This window comes from Myotis davidii, unplaced genomic scaffold (genome assembly GCF_000327345.1).
Source record: "Myotis davidii unplaced genomic scaffold, ASM32734v1 scaffold132, whole genome shotgun sequence".
NCBI classification, from domain to species: domain Eukaryota; kingdom Metazoa; phylum Chordata; class Mammalia; order Chiroptera; family Vespertilionidae; genus Myotis; species Myotis davidii.
The window spans coordinates 2868462-2886315 of record NW_006285258.1 but is presented as its reverse complement, the minus strand read 5'-3'; the positions used below and the strand labels follow the sequence as shown (position 1 = coordinate 2886315).

The window sequence follows — 17854 nt, the reverse complement described above, 5'->3', positions numbered from 1 at the left end:
AGGGCGGGGGGGAGGGGGGGCAGAGAGAAAGAAATTAGGATTCTAAAGTCTCTTCAATAAATTGTAAGATGAACATTCATCGTTTGTGGATTGTTGTTTTTTCTGTTTAACATCCAGTTCTTTCAACTAACCCTTATTTTCTTAGGGAACTACCCAACCTCTTCTACTTCCAGTTCATGTAATTTTGGTGCACTGATTCCATCCTGACTCTAGTTTTTGGCCTGTGATCAAGGTCAAGACAATCATTGCATCAAATGATCCATGAACCGGGAGCTCACAGTGTGATTCCTGGTCAAGGCACATGCCTGGGTTGCGGCTCCGTCTCCAGTGGGAGGTGGGGACGGCTAGGTATGCAGGAGGCAAATAATCAATGATTCTCTCTCATCATTGATGTTTCTATCTCTCCCTCTCCTTTCCTCTCTCTGAAATCAATTTTTAAAAGGCAGGTGGAGGGGGTCAATGGGGAAAAAAACAAAGGGGGCATCTGTAATACTTTCAATAATAAAGATAAAATTTTTAAAAACATATTAGAAATATTCTTGAGCCACAGTGGTTTATGGATAGAGGTGTAACTCAACATGGGCCAGTCTATCTCTCTATCTCTCTCTCATATTGGAGTTGAAGCTGGGAAAATAAAAGTTTAAAGCTTTCAGCATCTACCAGGCACAGAAAGCCTGTCAGAGAATAGGCCAACATGAAGGAAAACAGAGAAAAGCAACATCACAATCTGTTGAAATAGTTTGCCCATAAATCCAGTAATACATGAAATGACATATACTCATAAATATATTCCCTTTTTGCTTAAAAGACTATAAGGTTTTGCCACTTATAATCAAAAGATTCTTAATACAAATAATTATTCAACTAAAGAAAAAATAGTACTCAAACTATTCATCTAGACTGCACACATCTAATCTATCTTCTTACCTCCTACAATTAACACAGATTCCAGCACATTCAAAATCTACTAGTTTAGTGTGATTAAATTACTCTGAAATAAATACTAAGTAAATAACTGGTTAATGTGAGCTGTATTATATATGTAGTCTTTGATCTATGCGTTTTTCTTTCAAATGGGAGGGAAAATTTTAGTCAAATGGGAGAAAAAAGCAATGTTTATAACTACCAATTAACCACTCAAAATATTTTTAAAAATCATTCTAGAGTGAAATAACATACATCATACATCATTTATTTTAAATATATAAGCAAAATATGTCAATGTTCTTAGATGCAAGTGAATTTGCCATATTAAGTTCCACAAACTACCACTCTGCTAGACTCATTGTCTTCACTCTGGCAATACCCATACTGTTGACATGAGAAGGAGATAAAGAAAGGGGAGAGGCCGTGAACAATAATCATTAGGCTCTGGTTTGGTTCAAGTGAAGTGCAAGACTGCATTTTAAAATTACCTCAGTGTTTAGAATGATGAATGTACTAGTTTTTATCTATTCCTAGCCCTCCCACATTTGTGAAGAGAAACAGCAATAATAACATAATAACATTAAAAATCTCATAAGGATGGTTTTACTAATCATGAACATTTAACTAAGTGAAGTAACTTACTTTTTCAAATTATATGAATACATTTAACAAAGACATCATGAAGAAATACAGCATAAACATTACCTGTAAAATCAGAAGAAAAAGGAAATAGGCATTTGCCACTCTTTGGAACTGTTCAAATAAATTAATTGGCAAAAAGGTGAGAATGTTGTACTTGGATGTGTGGATACGATTATCCTGGAAAAGAAATAGCATCATGTTAGTTTGGGGCAAAGCCTGTTCATTATCAGAAATAGCTCTAAAACTTACAAGGAGGAGAATGAGTTATAGCACAGCAAGAAATATAAGCCAGTTATCTAGGGAATTTTAAACTCTGTGTGGCCCAAGGCCTTCATTTTTTTTCTAAGATGACATGCTCCTGAAACTAGGTGAAATTACTGTTCAATGCCATAAAATCATTTATGATATATATATATATATATAGCAAAGGTCTGCCCCTGAGCTGTTTTTACTCTTATGAATTTATTGATTTCGCATATATTGCTTGAGCACCTATTATGTGCAAATACTGAGCTCATGCTGGGGCCCATGAGATTGGAAGGAACGTCAGGGATCATTTGATACACCTTCCTAAAGCATGGCCCTTTTGAGAACTCTGACAAAGGGCCCCTACACCTGTCATTGAAAGTCTCCTGTGGTGGGAAACTAACCACCTTGCAGGGCAGCCTGTCTCCATTGTAGAATGAAAATTGCTAGAAAGGTGTTTATAATGAGAAACCCAAATCTGCCTCCCCATAACTTCTTGACATCTGACAAATTCCATCTCTGGGGTAACCTAACCCAAATCTAAGCCCTTTGTATGTTGACAACCTTCAAATTTTCAAGAATCACTCCTAGGTCTCCCATAAACCTTCTGGGCTCTGGTCCAGACATCCTAGAACCCCTCAGCCATTCTTCATGACCTATTTTATAGACCTCTCTTCCTGATCAGCTTCTTCTGGAATTTTCCCAATTTCTCTGCATCTTTCTTAAAACATCGTGTCCAGAACCAAACACATATTAAAAATTTAGTTCAACTAATCCCTTTAGAACAGAGACAGATGTTCTTAAATGTCATTAGCATTTTGGCAATTGTATCTCACTGTTTATTCATATTGAGTTTTGATGAACTAAAATCTCTAGATTATTTCTTCATAAATTACAATTAAATCAAGTCTCCCCTTAAGCATATACAGTTGATGTTTTTAAATATCTATGTACAAGATATTTTTTATATTCCTAGTATACCAACCTAATAAAAAAAATATTTACTCTTAACTGAACTATCCCAAACTATTAAATATTCCTCCCAGCTTTGTGTCATCAGAAAATTTCAAACACATGCCGTTTATTATTTTTCCAAAGCTATAGACTATACATTAAAAAGGACAGGGCTATAAGTGTCTTTCAGTGAATGATTGGATGAAGACAATGTGGTACATATATATAATGGAATACTACTCAGCCATAAGAAAAGATGAAATACTGCCATTTGCAACAACATGGATGGATCTTGAGAGTAGCATGCTAAGTGAAATAAGTCAGTCAGAAAGGACAAGAACTATATGATTTCACTCATATGTGGGATATAAAACAGAAAGCAACAAACAAACAAAAAAACAAACAAATACATAGACACAGACAACAGAAGGTTAGTTACTAGAGGAGATGGTTGCAGGGGTGGTGGTGGATGAAGAGGGTAAAGAAGATCAAATATATGATGATAGAAGGAGACTAGACTTTGAATGGTGAGCACAAAAAATATGCAAATGATATATTATAGAATTGTACATTGAAAATTACATAATGTTATTAACAAATCTCACCCCAATAAATTGAATTTTTAAAAATGAACAGGGCTAAATACAACCCCAAATTTTTAATTAAAGAAATAAAACTTGCCCTAATCAGTTTGGCTCAGTGGATAGAGCGTTGGCCTGTGGACTGAAAGGTCCCAGGTTCGATTCTGGTCAAGGGCATGTACTTTGGTTGCAGGCACATACCCCGTAGGGAGTGTGCAGGAGGCAGCTGGTCAATGTGTCTCTCTCATCAATGTTTCTAACTCTCTATCCTTCTCCCTTCCTCTCTGTAAAAAATCAATAAAATATATTTTTTAAAAGATTCTCTTATAAAAAAAATAAAATAAAACTTGCCCTGGCTGGTTTGGCTCAGTGGATAGAGCATCAGCCTGCGGACTGAAGAGTCCCAGGTTCAATTCTGGTCAAGGGCACATGCCTGGATTGAGGACTCGATCCCCCATTGTGGGGTGTGCAGGAGGGAGCCGATCAGTGATTCTCTCATCATTGATGTTTCTACTTCTCTCTCCCTCTCCCTTGCTCTCTGAAATCAATAAAAAAATAAAACTTTGGCAAACTACTGGAGACCTCTACACAGATTATTGTTAACATCTTTCTCAAGAATTTATATAAAACCCTAGAGGCCTGGTGCACTGGTAGGGTCCCTAGGCCTGGCTGGTGATCAGGGCCGATCAGGGTCTTCTGGCTGCCAGAAGGGGCCTTCTTTCCCCGGCTGCCAGCTGCTGGCCAGAGCCTTCCTTCATTCTGCACCACCCCCTGGTAGTCAGCACACGTCATAGCAAGTGATCGAACTCCTGGTCTCCCGGTGGAACTCCCAAGGGACACTTTGCATATTAGCCATATCTATATATCTATAGATAGATAGATAGATAGATATACATATACATATACATATACATATATATAGATATATTAAGTACATTTTATTTAGCCACTTATTAATCCACCTAACTATACTCCCATGAGTCTTCGATCTATCTTATCTACAAAGAAAACATGAAATTTGGAGTAGTGCTGAAATTCAGAATCAGCATGCCCAGATATTTCCATCCACTAATATTTTAAAACTGAGATTAGTCAGTGTACCTTGTTTTAAGTGAACCCACCCTGATTCCTAGTAATCACTGATACTCTTTAAAGAAAATAGTTATCTGTTAAATTCCCATTTTTAACATGTACCATGAATCAATGTGTCCAGCTCTGGCAGTAAGTGTGGGAGAGTAAGAGAGGTGTCAAGAGACTATCCAGCTTAGTTGGTCTGATGCATAGGAATGTGTTAAAGGCTGTTCTTTAAGTTAATGATGGCTATTTTGCAATGAGTTATCTACTCAAGAGCTGGGCTGGGAGGGAAGACTGAACTGTAACAACGCATTTTTTTTTAAAGGAGAGATTTGGAGAACATTATAAGGAAGAGAAAAGCTAAGGAGAAAAAGCAGTTAACTAAAAGAATCAAATATTCCTATTTTTGTTTTATATGTTTGTTTTAGTTTAAGTGTGAGCCTGTAACTTACTAAAAGAATAGACTGAACATCGGCTGTGACATTCAAAACCATGGCAAGAATTATAAAACAAATTCTCCTGCAAAACTGAATTCCACATAGGTGAACAGCTAATTGCGTGGTATAAAGTGATGGTGCCAATTGACAATTTTCTCCTATTTGCTTAAACTCCAGCAATGATTGCGTTTGTTTACTGGCTCTGTTGTGACTTAGTCACAGATGATACAAATCCTCACAGCTATGGCTGAGAACAAGGAACCAGGGCTCCCCCTCCTGGAGACTCTCTGGACCCATTTACCTTTGTTTTCCGCTGCCCTGTCCAAGAATATGAGCATTGTTAAGACCTTAAATCAGCCACATTGATATTCAGTCATTTCATTGAGCCAGCCTACAGTCAAATTTTAGCATAGGTCATTCCGTAGTACAGCACAGAAGATCTCCACGGCCCTCTTAGCTTTTCTACCACAGACTACTAGAAACACCCCAATACAGAGGAGGACAAGCATGAAGGGGAGAAGGAAGAGACAAAGTAGAAAGAAAATTGTCTAAAGGACCCATATAGCATCTTTAGTGCTGATAGAAGCCAGTATGGAAGTCATGGCTTTAGTTTGTTAGGCAAGAGAGCCAGTTAACTGACCCTATAGTGAGATAGGCTTACCCACACAGGCAATCGCAGAACAGGGAAGACCTCCTAGGTAGTGGGAAAGAGACCACTGCTAGAGGAACATCAGAGACACCTGCTCCCTATAGGAAGCTAACCCCTGAGAGGAAGAGGGCAGGGCTAAATTCAGGAGGCCCAGGTATTCCTCTGAGATTGACACATAACTCCACCTCCCATGGGACAGTGAGTAGAGGTGGAAAGAGAAGTATCATCCCAGTAGAGACCCCTTCAACTGAAAAGCAACACCAGGATAAGGAAATGGCATGCTCCTCTAAAATATAATAGTCTTAAGGCCCTGAGGCTGGCAGAAGATGGCACACTTGGGGATCTAAAAGAGGAGCTATGAGGCTTTACTATGGATGTCAGCACAAACTGAGGCTAGGGAAACAAGTTCCTTGAAAGCTATATTTTATGATAAAGACTAAAAGTATAAGTAAAGAGGGAATTACTGAAAGGTTTTAAGCAAAGAAGTAACTTTATGAATTCTAATTTTAAAACATTAACCTGGCTACCAGGTGAACAAATCAGAAATGACACAAGAATAGATGTGAAGACCAAGGAAGAGGTCTTTGAGTTAATCCAAGTGAAAGATAATGCGTGGCTTGGACCAAGGTGGTGGCAGAAAGGGTGGCAACAAATTTATTATTTATCATTATTATTAATTTTTTTATTGATTTCAGAGAGGAAGGGAGAGGGAGAGGGAGAAAGAGAGAAAGAAGCATCAATGATGAGAGAATCATTGATCGACTGCCTCCTGCATGGCCCCTACTGGGGATTGAGCCCGCAATCCAGGCATGTGCCCTTGACTGAAATCGAACCTGGAACCCTTCAGTCCACAGGCCAACAGTCTATTGACTGAGCCAAACCAGCTAGAACTATTATTATTATTATTATTATCATCATCATCATCATCATCATCATCATCATCATCTAGAGGGCCAGTGCACGAATTCATGCACTGGTGGGGCCCAGCTGGCCCACCCTGATAGGGGCCATCAGGGGCAGGGCCAGCTGGGGCAAGGAGCCACCACGGGCAGTTTGCTGGCCAGCCCCACCCCCAATCGGGGTTAGGGTGCCCACTGGAGGGCAGGGCCGGGCGGGGCAAGGGGCCACAGGCATTCCAGTCATTCTGCTGTTCAGTCTATTTGCATATTACCCTGTTATTATATAGGATGATGACATTTACCAAGCTTTTACTATGTGTACTGTTCGAAGACCTTTACATTTCTCAACTCATCTTATCCTCCCAATATCCTTATGAAATAGGTACTAATATCCCAGTTATATATAAGGGGAACCCAAGGTCAGAGAGATCAAGTAATTTGTGCAAGGTTACACAGCTGATAAGTGGTGGAACCAGGATTTGAATCCAAGCACTCTGCTTCCAGAGCCTGCTCTCTTCACCCTAATGCTCCCCCAATTCAGTGCACTGCAGATGTCTCTTCCGCGTTCAAACTATCATCCCCTGCTCTCTCCTCCACTCTGTATTGCTAGTCTGCTGCCACTTTCTGGCCAAGAGAAACCCTATAGTGCTACCTGTTCCTCTCAGTGATAGTCGTCCTGCTCGGGAAGAGTCCCAGCTCTCTATTGCCTGATGTGTGATTACAGCTTCCTTGAATTCCCTCTCAACCCCCCACAAGAGTGTTTCTCTTTGCTCCTGACACAGCTCCATGCAGGCAAACTGTACAGCCAGCCACTTCCTTAGCTAAGCTTTCCAACAGAAGCAGCAGTGGCCAAAGTCCTCTACATTTTCAACACGGACTGCTTGGTGTGGGGAAAAATACAGCAAAATTTTTCAGAGGCAGGTCATCAAATAAAATATTAATAAAATGAGCAACATGATTCTTTACAGTACAGCTTGATTGTGTAATCATATTGCTTAAGAAAACAAAACAAATAGAAAATAACTAACACTGTAAATAGAACTTTGGAGGAGTTTGCCTCAATTCTTCCACTGGCAAAATGAAGCTAATATTTTTCGGCTATATATAGGACGATTGTGGAGATGAGATCATAGACATAAAAGCGTTTTTGCTAAGTTGAAAGAATTATACAAAAATATAAGAGGTTTGTGAGCAACCCCTAAATAATACAAATGAATTTAGGCAATCCAATGTACCAGGCAGGATAAACTGGGTATGCCACAGTAACAAACAACTCCAGAATCCTCATTGCTTAACAGAGTAAGCGTTTGCTTCTTGCTCGTGCTGCTACATCCAACATGAGCCAGCAGGGAGACGCTGCTCTCAGTGGACCAGACACCATTTAAAGAGAGCGCCTCACATCCACAACTTAACGCCTTAATCCAAATGCTTGCAACTCACTGACCAGAAAGAATCACCATGTACCCAAACGGCAGAAAGACAGAAACCCTAACAGACATGGCTAATGGCCACCGCAACCAGATATGGAAACTAGCCCTAATATTCAGAGACACACGACACACCAGCGCCAAATAATAAACGTCAGAAACCTACATCAGTGCTGCACATCCAGTCCTGTTTGAATGTCAGGTATAACAGCTCTTTGACTACCTGCCCTTCACCTCAGTCAACAGGGCTCCAACTTGCTTAGTCCTGTGGTCTGGATGGATTCAACTCCTGTCCATAACTCCAAGGTCAGGCCCGGATTAGTTTAAACCAAGCACATGGCCTATCCTCCTAATTACAATTTTAAAATTCAGGGATTAGCACATGACCCACGTCAATTCTGGGGATTTGTTGGAGATATAAGGCTTTCTCTTTCCTACTGGATTCTACGGTAACCTGAAGTGAGTAGCAGTAGGGGTCACTGATAGCATCTTGGGACCCTGAGAGGGGATGCTGCCAAGAATAAACTCTACACTGGAGATGCAGAGCTGAAAAGTGCAGAGTGAGAAAGTAGGCCAAGTCTCTCCTGAAGATAGCCCTATCTCTGCACTTTTTGGCTATATTGTCATTTCTTTTATGGTCTAAGTCCATTTGAATTGATTTTTCTTTTACTCCCAACCAACCAAACACCAGGTAAGGGCACCAATAATATATATAAGATCAGCTTACCTTTTTATATAACAGTTTATTTTTATCTGTTATTTGCCCTAAAGAATGAGTCACAAACGGCCAAGCGTAAATGCGTGTGTTCAGTGGTCGTCTGGGTACACTGCCTACATCTGTGAATCCCACAGGCCAAACCCCAGGAGCTTTCGCAATGAGTACCACGGTCTGAGCACTATCAAAAGATCTTTCCACATTTGATGAAACATTTTTATGTCATAACAACTATAAAAAGTAACTGTCAGGAGTTTGGGTGGTGGGGTCAGGGGAGCCTAGTTTTCTTGCCATAAGAGCAGGCAGATATAATACTGTTATGGTGCAATCTGAATTCCAGAGGAAAAAAACAAGTCATGACTCTAAAGGAGAGATTATCGCTAAACCATAAAACAAAAACCAAAAAGAAACTGTGTCCACAGACAACTTGCATAAAAAAGGAAGTGGACTAAAGGCATTTGCACCACTCAGGAAATATGTGAAACACCCATGTTTATGTAAAGATTAAAGAATGCAGGTATGGGGCAAATGGGCCTGGAGATTCAGCATCTGGCACCTCACTGATACCAGCCAGAACCACAGCTTCCCAGCTTGGTCAAATGGTGCCCAGTCCGGAGTCCATTGCATTTAGTTTGGGGAGCCAAGAAGAGAGGATAGTGCTCCTCTATGAGCACTGTTGAGAGAGGGGCAAGTCACAGAAGAGGTTTTACAAATAGCTGCCAATCAACATTGGCTACAGCCATGATCATGGTAGCATTCTCCTGAGCCTGGGCTCTCCACCATGAACAAAAACATTTGTGGGAGGGAAAAGCAGAAGGCATGTTTCCCCCTACATTCACCTACTCATTCACCTGAGGGTCTGCTATGCATCAGGCACTATGTCCCTGAGCCAGGGCTGCAGGATGAATAAACAACGTCTCCCTGGCACAGGTTGTAATATATTTGTGGGGAACAAGGCAGGAATGAGCAGACAATCAACTTGTAAACTGATGACACAATTTAGCAAAGTGATCAGTGCTATGAAGAAAACAGCAACACAACAGGAGCACCTGGCTTCCAATACTCCCTTAGGAAACCTGCTGTTCGACTTTGCAGGTTAATGCTAGCTCAAGATTACCCTATCTGATGAGACCGCTGGGGCACCAGTGCCCCCAAGGGATGCCCAAAACACTTCTTCAGGCTATCAGAAAAAAATAACTTTTCTGCATATATTAACAAGAGAATTTTAAGTTAAATAAAGTTACTAATGTTTAATGCACAGATTGTATTTACCATATAGATACACATATACATATACTTATGTATATACATATAGTTATATAAATAAATATCTATATATATAAAAGGCTAATATGCTAAGTGTCCAACCATCTGACCAGACGCTATGATGTGCACTGACCACCAGGGGGCAGATGCTCAACGCAGGAGCTGGCAACCTGCAGAGATTTGGCAGTAGCAGTTCTCAGGTGATGCACCCCAAAACCAGAGATTCCTTGCGGAGCTGCGCAATTCTACCTTCGGCCATGGGTTATGTTGTTGCTGGGGCACTGTCGGCCCCAAATCTGGTTTACTGCACACTTGCGTTTATGTTCCACACCCTGTACAACAGCAACTCTCCCACTCCAGGACCCCTCGGGAGATGTCAGAGAGCTGGTTTCGGCCCGATGCCCACAGGCCAGGCTGAGGGACCCCCACTTACTCCACAGACCACCCCAGGTGCTGCCAGCCAGGGAGGGACTGTGGGAGGTTGGCTCCAGGGCTTGTCTGGCCTGCCTCACCCAGTCCTGTCCCACCTGCTACCTTCTAATTAATTTCCTTTCAATGTGCATGAATCCATGTACCAGGCACTAGTATATAAATAAATGTATATATATTGGAAAGGTTTTCTTTTTACAAGTAGAGAACATGCTCAAAAGTTTGAAGACCACCATATTAAACAATGTTATAGTCAAAGGAAATGAGGGGACCTACATGTCACCAAGACCTGGACACAAAATGCAGAATGTATGGTTCTGTGTAATACAATGACACCAACTAACATGTACTGTCTACTTACATATGCCAAGCACTGTGCTGAGCACTGTCCATACATCATCTCAGATAATCTTCAAAAAAACCCAGGGAGCTATTACTATTTCAGTGCCATTTTACAGATAAGGAAACTGAGGCTTACAGCAGGACAAGGGTTGCCCATAGAAGTTATGTTTTATAGACTCCTGTGTTCTCCCAAATGGTGTTTCTTGGGAACTGAGTCAAAAAACAAAGGGTTTCTACACTCTGTCATGATCATTGAATTCACTGACCCTCGTAAAACATGCTTGGCCTGGCGAAGGAGAGAACCTCTCTAAACTAAATCACAGGGTCTTCCCTGTGCACATTAACTCAATCAGCTAAAGCAGTCGTTTTCAATCCTCTCAATCGAGGGAGAGCATCACAGGACTTGTCTGGGGCTCTTTGTTTCCCCGGTAGACCTCAAAAACTCAGACTGTGGCTAGGCATGCTTCCCAGCCTCAGTCTCCCCCCAAAGCAAATCATAAACCTTGTTCTCTTTTCTACCCTCAGGCCGGAGTATAGTTTCCAGCGTCTGAAAGACTGTTCTAGAGCTAGTAAATACCCTATAAATAGTAATTTATCCACAAAGAACTAATTTGGGGCAATTATCAGGGGAACAAATTACATTTCCCTCTGAGGTTAATTTAATCACAATTTTTTTTTCCTCCCGGGTGTTTAGATTCATGCAATACATAAAGACTTTTCAATACTAGTAGTTCTAGATAAAATGTTAACTTTTATTTTGTGACATCTGAAAAAGGATTGGAAATATGCAGAGAGAGAATTAGCATATTCCTTCTCCAGAGAGATAAGAGGTAAAACAAAAGAAGGCATGCAAAAAAGAAAAAAGAAAAAAGCAAAGGTTGTATTTCAGTGGGACCTTTATAGAGCATCCCTAATGATTTGTTTGCCTCTTATTACTGCTTTGCCACAGCTCTTCTGTGCCTCCTGCTTGTAGCTCAGCCATCTGCTTGGTAGCAGGCCCTGAGCTCTGGACTATTGGCCCATCTCATTCTAGAGCTCTAGAGATCTTGAATGACCAGGGTGGGCATTTCTTTACATTAAAGTGGGGCTACCTTGCTCAGGCCAGTTTCCCAAACTACAGCTGCATCTTTGAACAACTTAGTGCATACGACCTGCTTTGTTTATTAGGACTAAAAATTAGACCATGCTCACGCTGCTGTGCAGTCTGGGAACTAAGCCAAATTTCAGGCAGGACCTCGGTGTTTATGACAATAACAAACGCACAATGGAAAAGTCCAGTTAACGAGGAAAGACACTCATAAAGAATTTCCCAAAGGGCTGCGGGGTTATAATAACACACTACGAGTAATCTAATCTGACACTAAGGTTCTACACAAATAACACCAGCTCTGGAGTAACATGAAATTTTCTCCTTACCCCCCTGGAGATCCGATGGGACGTGCAGCTCTGAGCCCCCACCCTCTGCAGAGTGCTGGGGCAACTGGGACCCCTGGCCAACTCATAAAGATGTCACCCTAAAACATTCCTAGCCTGTCACGGTCTCCAGCCTCTTCTTATCCTGGGTTGAGTAATAAATCTCAATTTAGACAAACCCACGCCACCTGGCTTTGTGTTTTTTGTTTATTGAGTGGTTTCTGTTTGGGAGTTGAGGTGTTGAGAGGGAAGAATCTAGGACTGGATGGGAAACACAGAAGGAAAATTCTCTACATGGAGGTAGGAAGAGAGAGGCTTCAACGCATCGTCTATCATTAGAACACAATAAGTATAATAATAATTTACAAATAAATTGAAGTGTCATTCTTTTATTTTTTGTGATCCCATAATGCACAAAGGGTTTAATGAATTTTCACCAAATTTGGAGGTTATACTTAGGATAAATCTTAAGTTAAAACAAAGACTACCCTAAATTTCCTTTGGGACAGTGGCAGTGGAGCTCCCTAACGACATACACGAAAGTACGCAGTTGTCTTTTGTAAGAGTGACACAGAGATTCAAGAAGCTCATATGCGTGCTGAGCAGAACAAGGCTGCCATGATGTGAACAGAGAAAATGCACAGTGATTTCAAATGTGAGTCACAAAACTCACTAGAACAGATGCTCTAAGTTGCTGAACAGATTTGTAACCGAGCTGCTTCTCACAGGAGCAATTATCAGTACCAGGCTCCAGGGCAAGATGAAGTGGGCACTTATTTATTTAATAGCTAATGATCCACCCAAGCACCCCTGGGGCAGCCAGCTATGAGTAACAGTGAGTGTACAAAGCTGCTTTGGAACAAAGCAGACCAGAGTCTTTCCCCTTTTTCCTAAATGAACACATGAATCAATGAGGGACTCCTGGCTGCAGCACCCACACCTCATCCCCCCATCTCATCCCACTTTCTTCATATTCTTCCTCCCCAGTGCGTTCCTCGTCCACATTCTTCCTACTCATTCCCGTCATCAAAAGCAAGTTTCAAAAACAAAGTTCACCCAAACCCCTATGCAAGTGTGTTGGTTTCAGGGAGGAAGAAGTCGGAGAGGTTGGTGGGTTTGGAAGAACCGAATCACAAGGCATTTCATGAGATCAGAAGACTATGCTCTATGCTTCCCACTGAGAATCACCAGGGGCACTACAGGTAGGACTGGGGTTGAAGGGCCTAGAGAAGATGAAACCTAGGGGCCTTTTTGAGAAACTAGTGTTCTCCCAATAGTTATTGTTCATATCAACCCCATTTTAGATAGTCTCCCACAACAGTCCTTTCCAGTGAAATGACTTGCCTATAGCCTTAGTAGAGAAAGTGACATCCAGAAAGTTTGAAAGCACTTGAGTAGACCACACCAGAGGCTTGGCCCCCAGCATGCCCTTGGGCTTCTAGGAAATTTTCTAATTCTAAACCTGAAGAAGTGGCCCCATTGTACTGTGAGCTCCTTGAAGGCAAATACCAATGAGTCTTGTCCACATCTATGTACCTCACCCCTGTGCCAGGTGCATGGCGATTCCTGAATAATTGTCGTTCTTAATAATTTAATGTGTAATAACACTTCTTAATTTTTAATAATAATTGTGGTTGTTAAGTAAATGAATTAATAAATGAACAAATAAGAAGTAGACTACAGCAATGACTCAGAAGCCCTCTACCAAAAATGTACACACCTGTTATATGCCTGGCAATGTGCTACCCATGGAATAGGAGTGGAGGGGGATGCAGATGCATCACTTTTCAGGCCAACTCTTTGAGTCAAACACTGTCTCTGGCCTCTGGTCTCCATAATCATTCAAATACCCAAAGAGGATAATACTTAATTTCTAACAGTTCAATGTGAGGAGGATTTCCTTGCTGACAAGGAAAGATCTTGGAAACAGGAAAGCATCAGGCAACTGGGTAGACATGGGAAGTAAGATATGGTATGGCATAGTCCATTCATAAATACCTTTAGTTGAAAGCACTTCACTTATCATTGGCATGGAATGAGGAAGGAACTTATCACAACCTATAGAACTCATAGCATTCTACACCCTCCACACCTTGAATTCAGACTGGATTTTGCATTCATGAAAACCCCACAGTTTCCCTGAAAACGCCATTGAAATATGCCAAATTTCTGTTGCAAAATGGTAACTTAAAATACTTTCAATATGTCCTAATTAGACAGAAACTATTGTAAAGAAGAAGAGGAGGCAGAGAACAAAAGGAGGAAAACAAAGAAGGGGAAAGGGGAGGGAGAAAGAGAAAGAAGAAGGAAGAAGGAAGAAAAAAAGAAGGAACGAAAGGAGGGAGGGAGGGAAGAAAGGAGTTACATATGGAAAATGACAAATCAATCCTCAAATTTGAGATGCATAGATTAAGAAGAAAGACCCTCCCTGCAAATCTTATTTCAGGAAAGATTCAAGAACTTCTTGAGGACATTTTCAAAAAAAAAAAATCTAAGTCATATTCACCATTAAACAACAACAACCCCAGTTAATAAGTACTTGGGTAAATGCCAATTGTCACAGGAGATCATTGAGTATTAGGAAAAAGTGAGGGCTGGGAGTCCTGAATCTGAAAGGCAACTCTACATTTTACCAACTAAGTGACTTTGAGAGGGAAAATCTCTTAGTCCCACCAATCCTCAGTTTCCCCATCTGTAAAATGTGACTGATAATATCTACCAAGCCGACTTGCGAAGATCAGGTGAGATAAGGCATAAAAAGCACTAACACTGTACTTGATCATTAAATACCTTTTTCCCCCTCACCTGTTTGCTTTTGCCAAAATCTTTAGGGCACTCCTAACTAAGGTAAGAATAATGGATGGATCCAGTGTTTATGAAATTCAAATGTTTCATTCGCAAGCATTTGTACATGAATCATTTGGGGAGGTTGTTAAAATGCAGATTATGATTTAGCAGTTTTGTGATGGGTCCTGAGATTCTGCATCTTTAACGAGCTCCGGAGGAGGCCAATGATGCTGATCTAAGTCCTGTGGACCAACTTCAAGAAGCAAACAGCCTCTGAGAGTTTAGATAAGCTTAAAAGAGAGGTTTCATGTATATTTTTAAAAGCTATGTAAATAATTCAATTAAATTAGTACAAATCAAAAAAAAAAGTCCCATTTGTCTCCTATAGATGATGAGTCTTTGGAGATATTTGATTTCACCACCAGACCATGGACCTGCATCAGTGTCACAGGTGAAATACTGAAATGCCTGACACTAAGACTTAGACCACAAAAACAAAGTGTCCTGGACTCAGCTGAACATATTTTTCTAGATTTCTTCTCCTTCAATCCTTAGAAAAGTACATTGGATAAAAAGAAATATCATGCATTTTAAGTTTAAGCTCTGGCTAATAAACAGACCAGATCAAGCATTAAGTGGGAAAACAAAGAACCATGGAGGAAATTCAACAGGTATGTGGAGGCAATGGGGTAGCATAACACAATGAAAAAAAGAAATGGGGGTAGTGGGGAGAGAAATCCTTTCTTTTAAATGATAAAGTGAAAAATACTGAATATTTTCCCAGTCAATGCATATAAGATCTGTATGGTTTCAGCATTTTATTTATAATTATTTGTTCATAAAACACAAATTCAGAACTATTTCCTAGTATCAAAATACTTTCAGTATTGATTTTTAATGATTACATATATAAATTTATATTTGATTTATATAAAATCCAACTGCCTTTTATACTCAATACATTCAATTTCAGTATATCCCAGAAGTACTTTTGAGTGAGTTCATAATTTTATTCAGTCAGTTTAGGTTTATATGGGCATAAGGTGACTGGCACTTGGCTTTTTGCATAACCGAATGGTTCCCCAAATCCAGACAGGGATTCAAGTGCAATGGAAAAAATTTATAGGTTTCCAACTTTAGTTAGATCATTTTTATACTATATACATCCACATGATAGTTTACCACTCATATTTTTCAAAGATATTTATTGCCATTAAAAATATATATTTATTGGGGTGGGAGTAGCCAGGTAGGGGTCAATGAGGGAAAAAAGTAGACATATGTAATATTTTAAACAACAACAACAATATATATACTAGTATATCCAATTGAACAAATTTAAGAAAAGAATTCATCTCTTTTTAGAAAATTGTCCTTCAAATTCAAACATAGTAAAAATGTTAATTACAAGTTTAACATCACTCATTTTCCTACATAATATTATGAATTCTTATACTGTCATTTCACTTATGCATATAAAATAATATCAAAATCCCAAGGGATTTTGAGGAGGTGAAGACCTCTCTGTATGCTTTTTTAAGTCTCTAAAAGCATTTAACAAAGTGATAAACACTAATTATTCAATATAAGACAGAGAAACCCATTTGGAAAAAAATACAAAATAATACATAGTGGAAAAGCAATTCTACTTATCAGAACAGAATATGAGCTGATATAATTGTTAGTTATTCACAACACAAACCAGTAATTTCTAGTATATACCTAGAGAAGTACTTTAGCCAAAGAAAGATAGGCACTAGAAATAAATATAAATCTTTCACATTTTATAGCACCATATCTACATGCGGTTTATTAACTTTACCAGAGAGTAAAGGAGAAGAAAAAAAAATCAAACACTCCTGTAGCTTATTTTCTCACCTAGGAAAGTCTGAACAATGCTTCCTCTGCAAAACATCATGAAGAAGTTCAGTCCATTTGTGCTTCTAACCTCAAAAATGCCTTGCTTAGAACAATGGCATTTTTGTGGCATTTGGTCTACAAGAGTGTTTAAAATATCGCAACATGGGACTAAGTGGTTTACAAAAATCATAGAGACATGACTTGGAAAGGAATCGTCAAAGTTCAATTATTCACTCTACCCTTCTGCTTCCACAGAGAAGTTGTCTAAACCAGTTCTGTGATACATTAATTTTTTAAAAAGGCTTCTGCTTATTAGGATAGAGAGATATAATATAACATCTTTAAACAAAAAAATTGGGCTGGCAGCAAGAAGTTAATTATAGACATTGGAAAGTATAATAGTTAAATCAATAAGATATAATGATTAATGGCCCAATGGCAACTTGTAGGGAAGTATGTAGTGATGAGGCATATGGCTCTGCCTTTGACTATGTTGTACACAATATTTTCTTTAATAACTTACATCAGTGATTCTTAATCCTGATTGCTCGCTAGAATCACCTGGGGAGCTTAAAAATGCCTGAACCCCAACCCCAGAGCTTCTGGTTCAATTGACCCATTGGATCGTATATCAGTGAAGATGCAGACGACATGCTCATTAAGTCCACATGTGACACAATAATAAAAAGAAGATTTAATGACAGAATAAGTGCCTGTTGGGTGCCAAGTTCTATGACAAGTAAGATACAGATGAAAATGAGATTTAATGTGAGATTAATAGGAGTCAAAAAACCAGCAAATTGCTAGTGCCATTTTAGGCTACATTAATAATTCTACTTCAAGCTGGTCACATGACTTCCAAAATATTGTTTGACTTTGGAGCAACCCATGTTAAGAGGTTATGGAAAAGCTGAAGCTCTTTGAAAAGAAAGAGAATTGCAGGTGATTGTCCTGGAGTTAGTCTACTCCGTGAACCCAAGTTTGATATTTTAAATACAAATTATCAACAAAAACACAAAGGTCACATAAAACAGGGGACATTTTGGCTCTGCCTTGGCCTCAGAAGAAATGCTACATTAACAGAAAATAAAGCAAGAGAAGATTAATGTGGCTCAATTGATAGAAAAACTGTTTAAAATCAAAACTATCCAAAGATGGAAAGGTCGTTTGGGGAGGCAGTGGTCTCCCCCCCCCCGCCCCCCCCGG

The 17854-nt window shown here is 39.8% G+C and overlaps 1 protein-coding gene across 5 annotated transcripts in view; it reads right to left on the bottom strand.

The window, feature by feature from the left end:
- ATP8B4 (ATPase, class I, type 8B, member 4) overlaps positions 1-17854 on the bottom strand; it is a 220759-nt gene that overhangs the window by 160329 nt on the left and 42576 nt on the right. For all 5 annotated transcript variants that reach the window (XM_015558941.1, XM_015558943.1, XM_006756016.2 and 2 more), the window contains one exon: positions 1633-1746. In XM_015558941.1, the coding sequence (XP_015414427.1) occupies positions 1633-1746 (114 nt within the window). The remainder of the gene's footprint in view (positions 1-1632; positions 1747-17854) is intronic.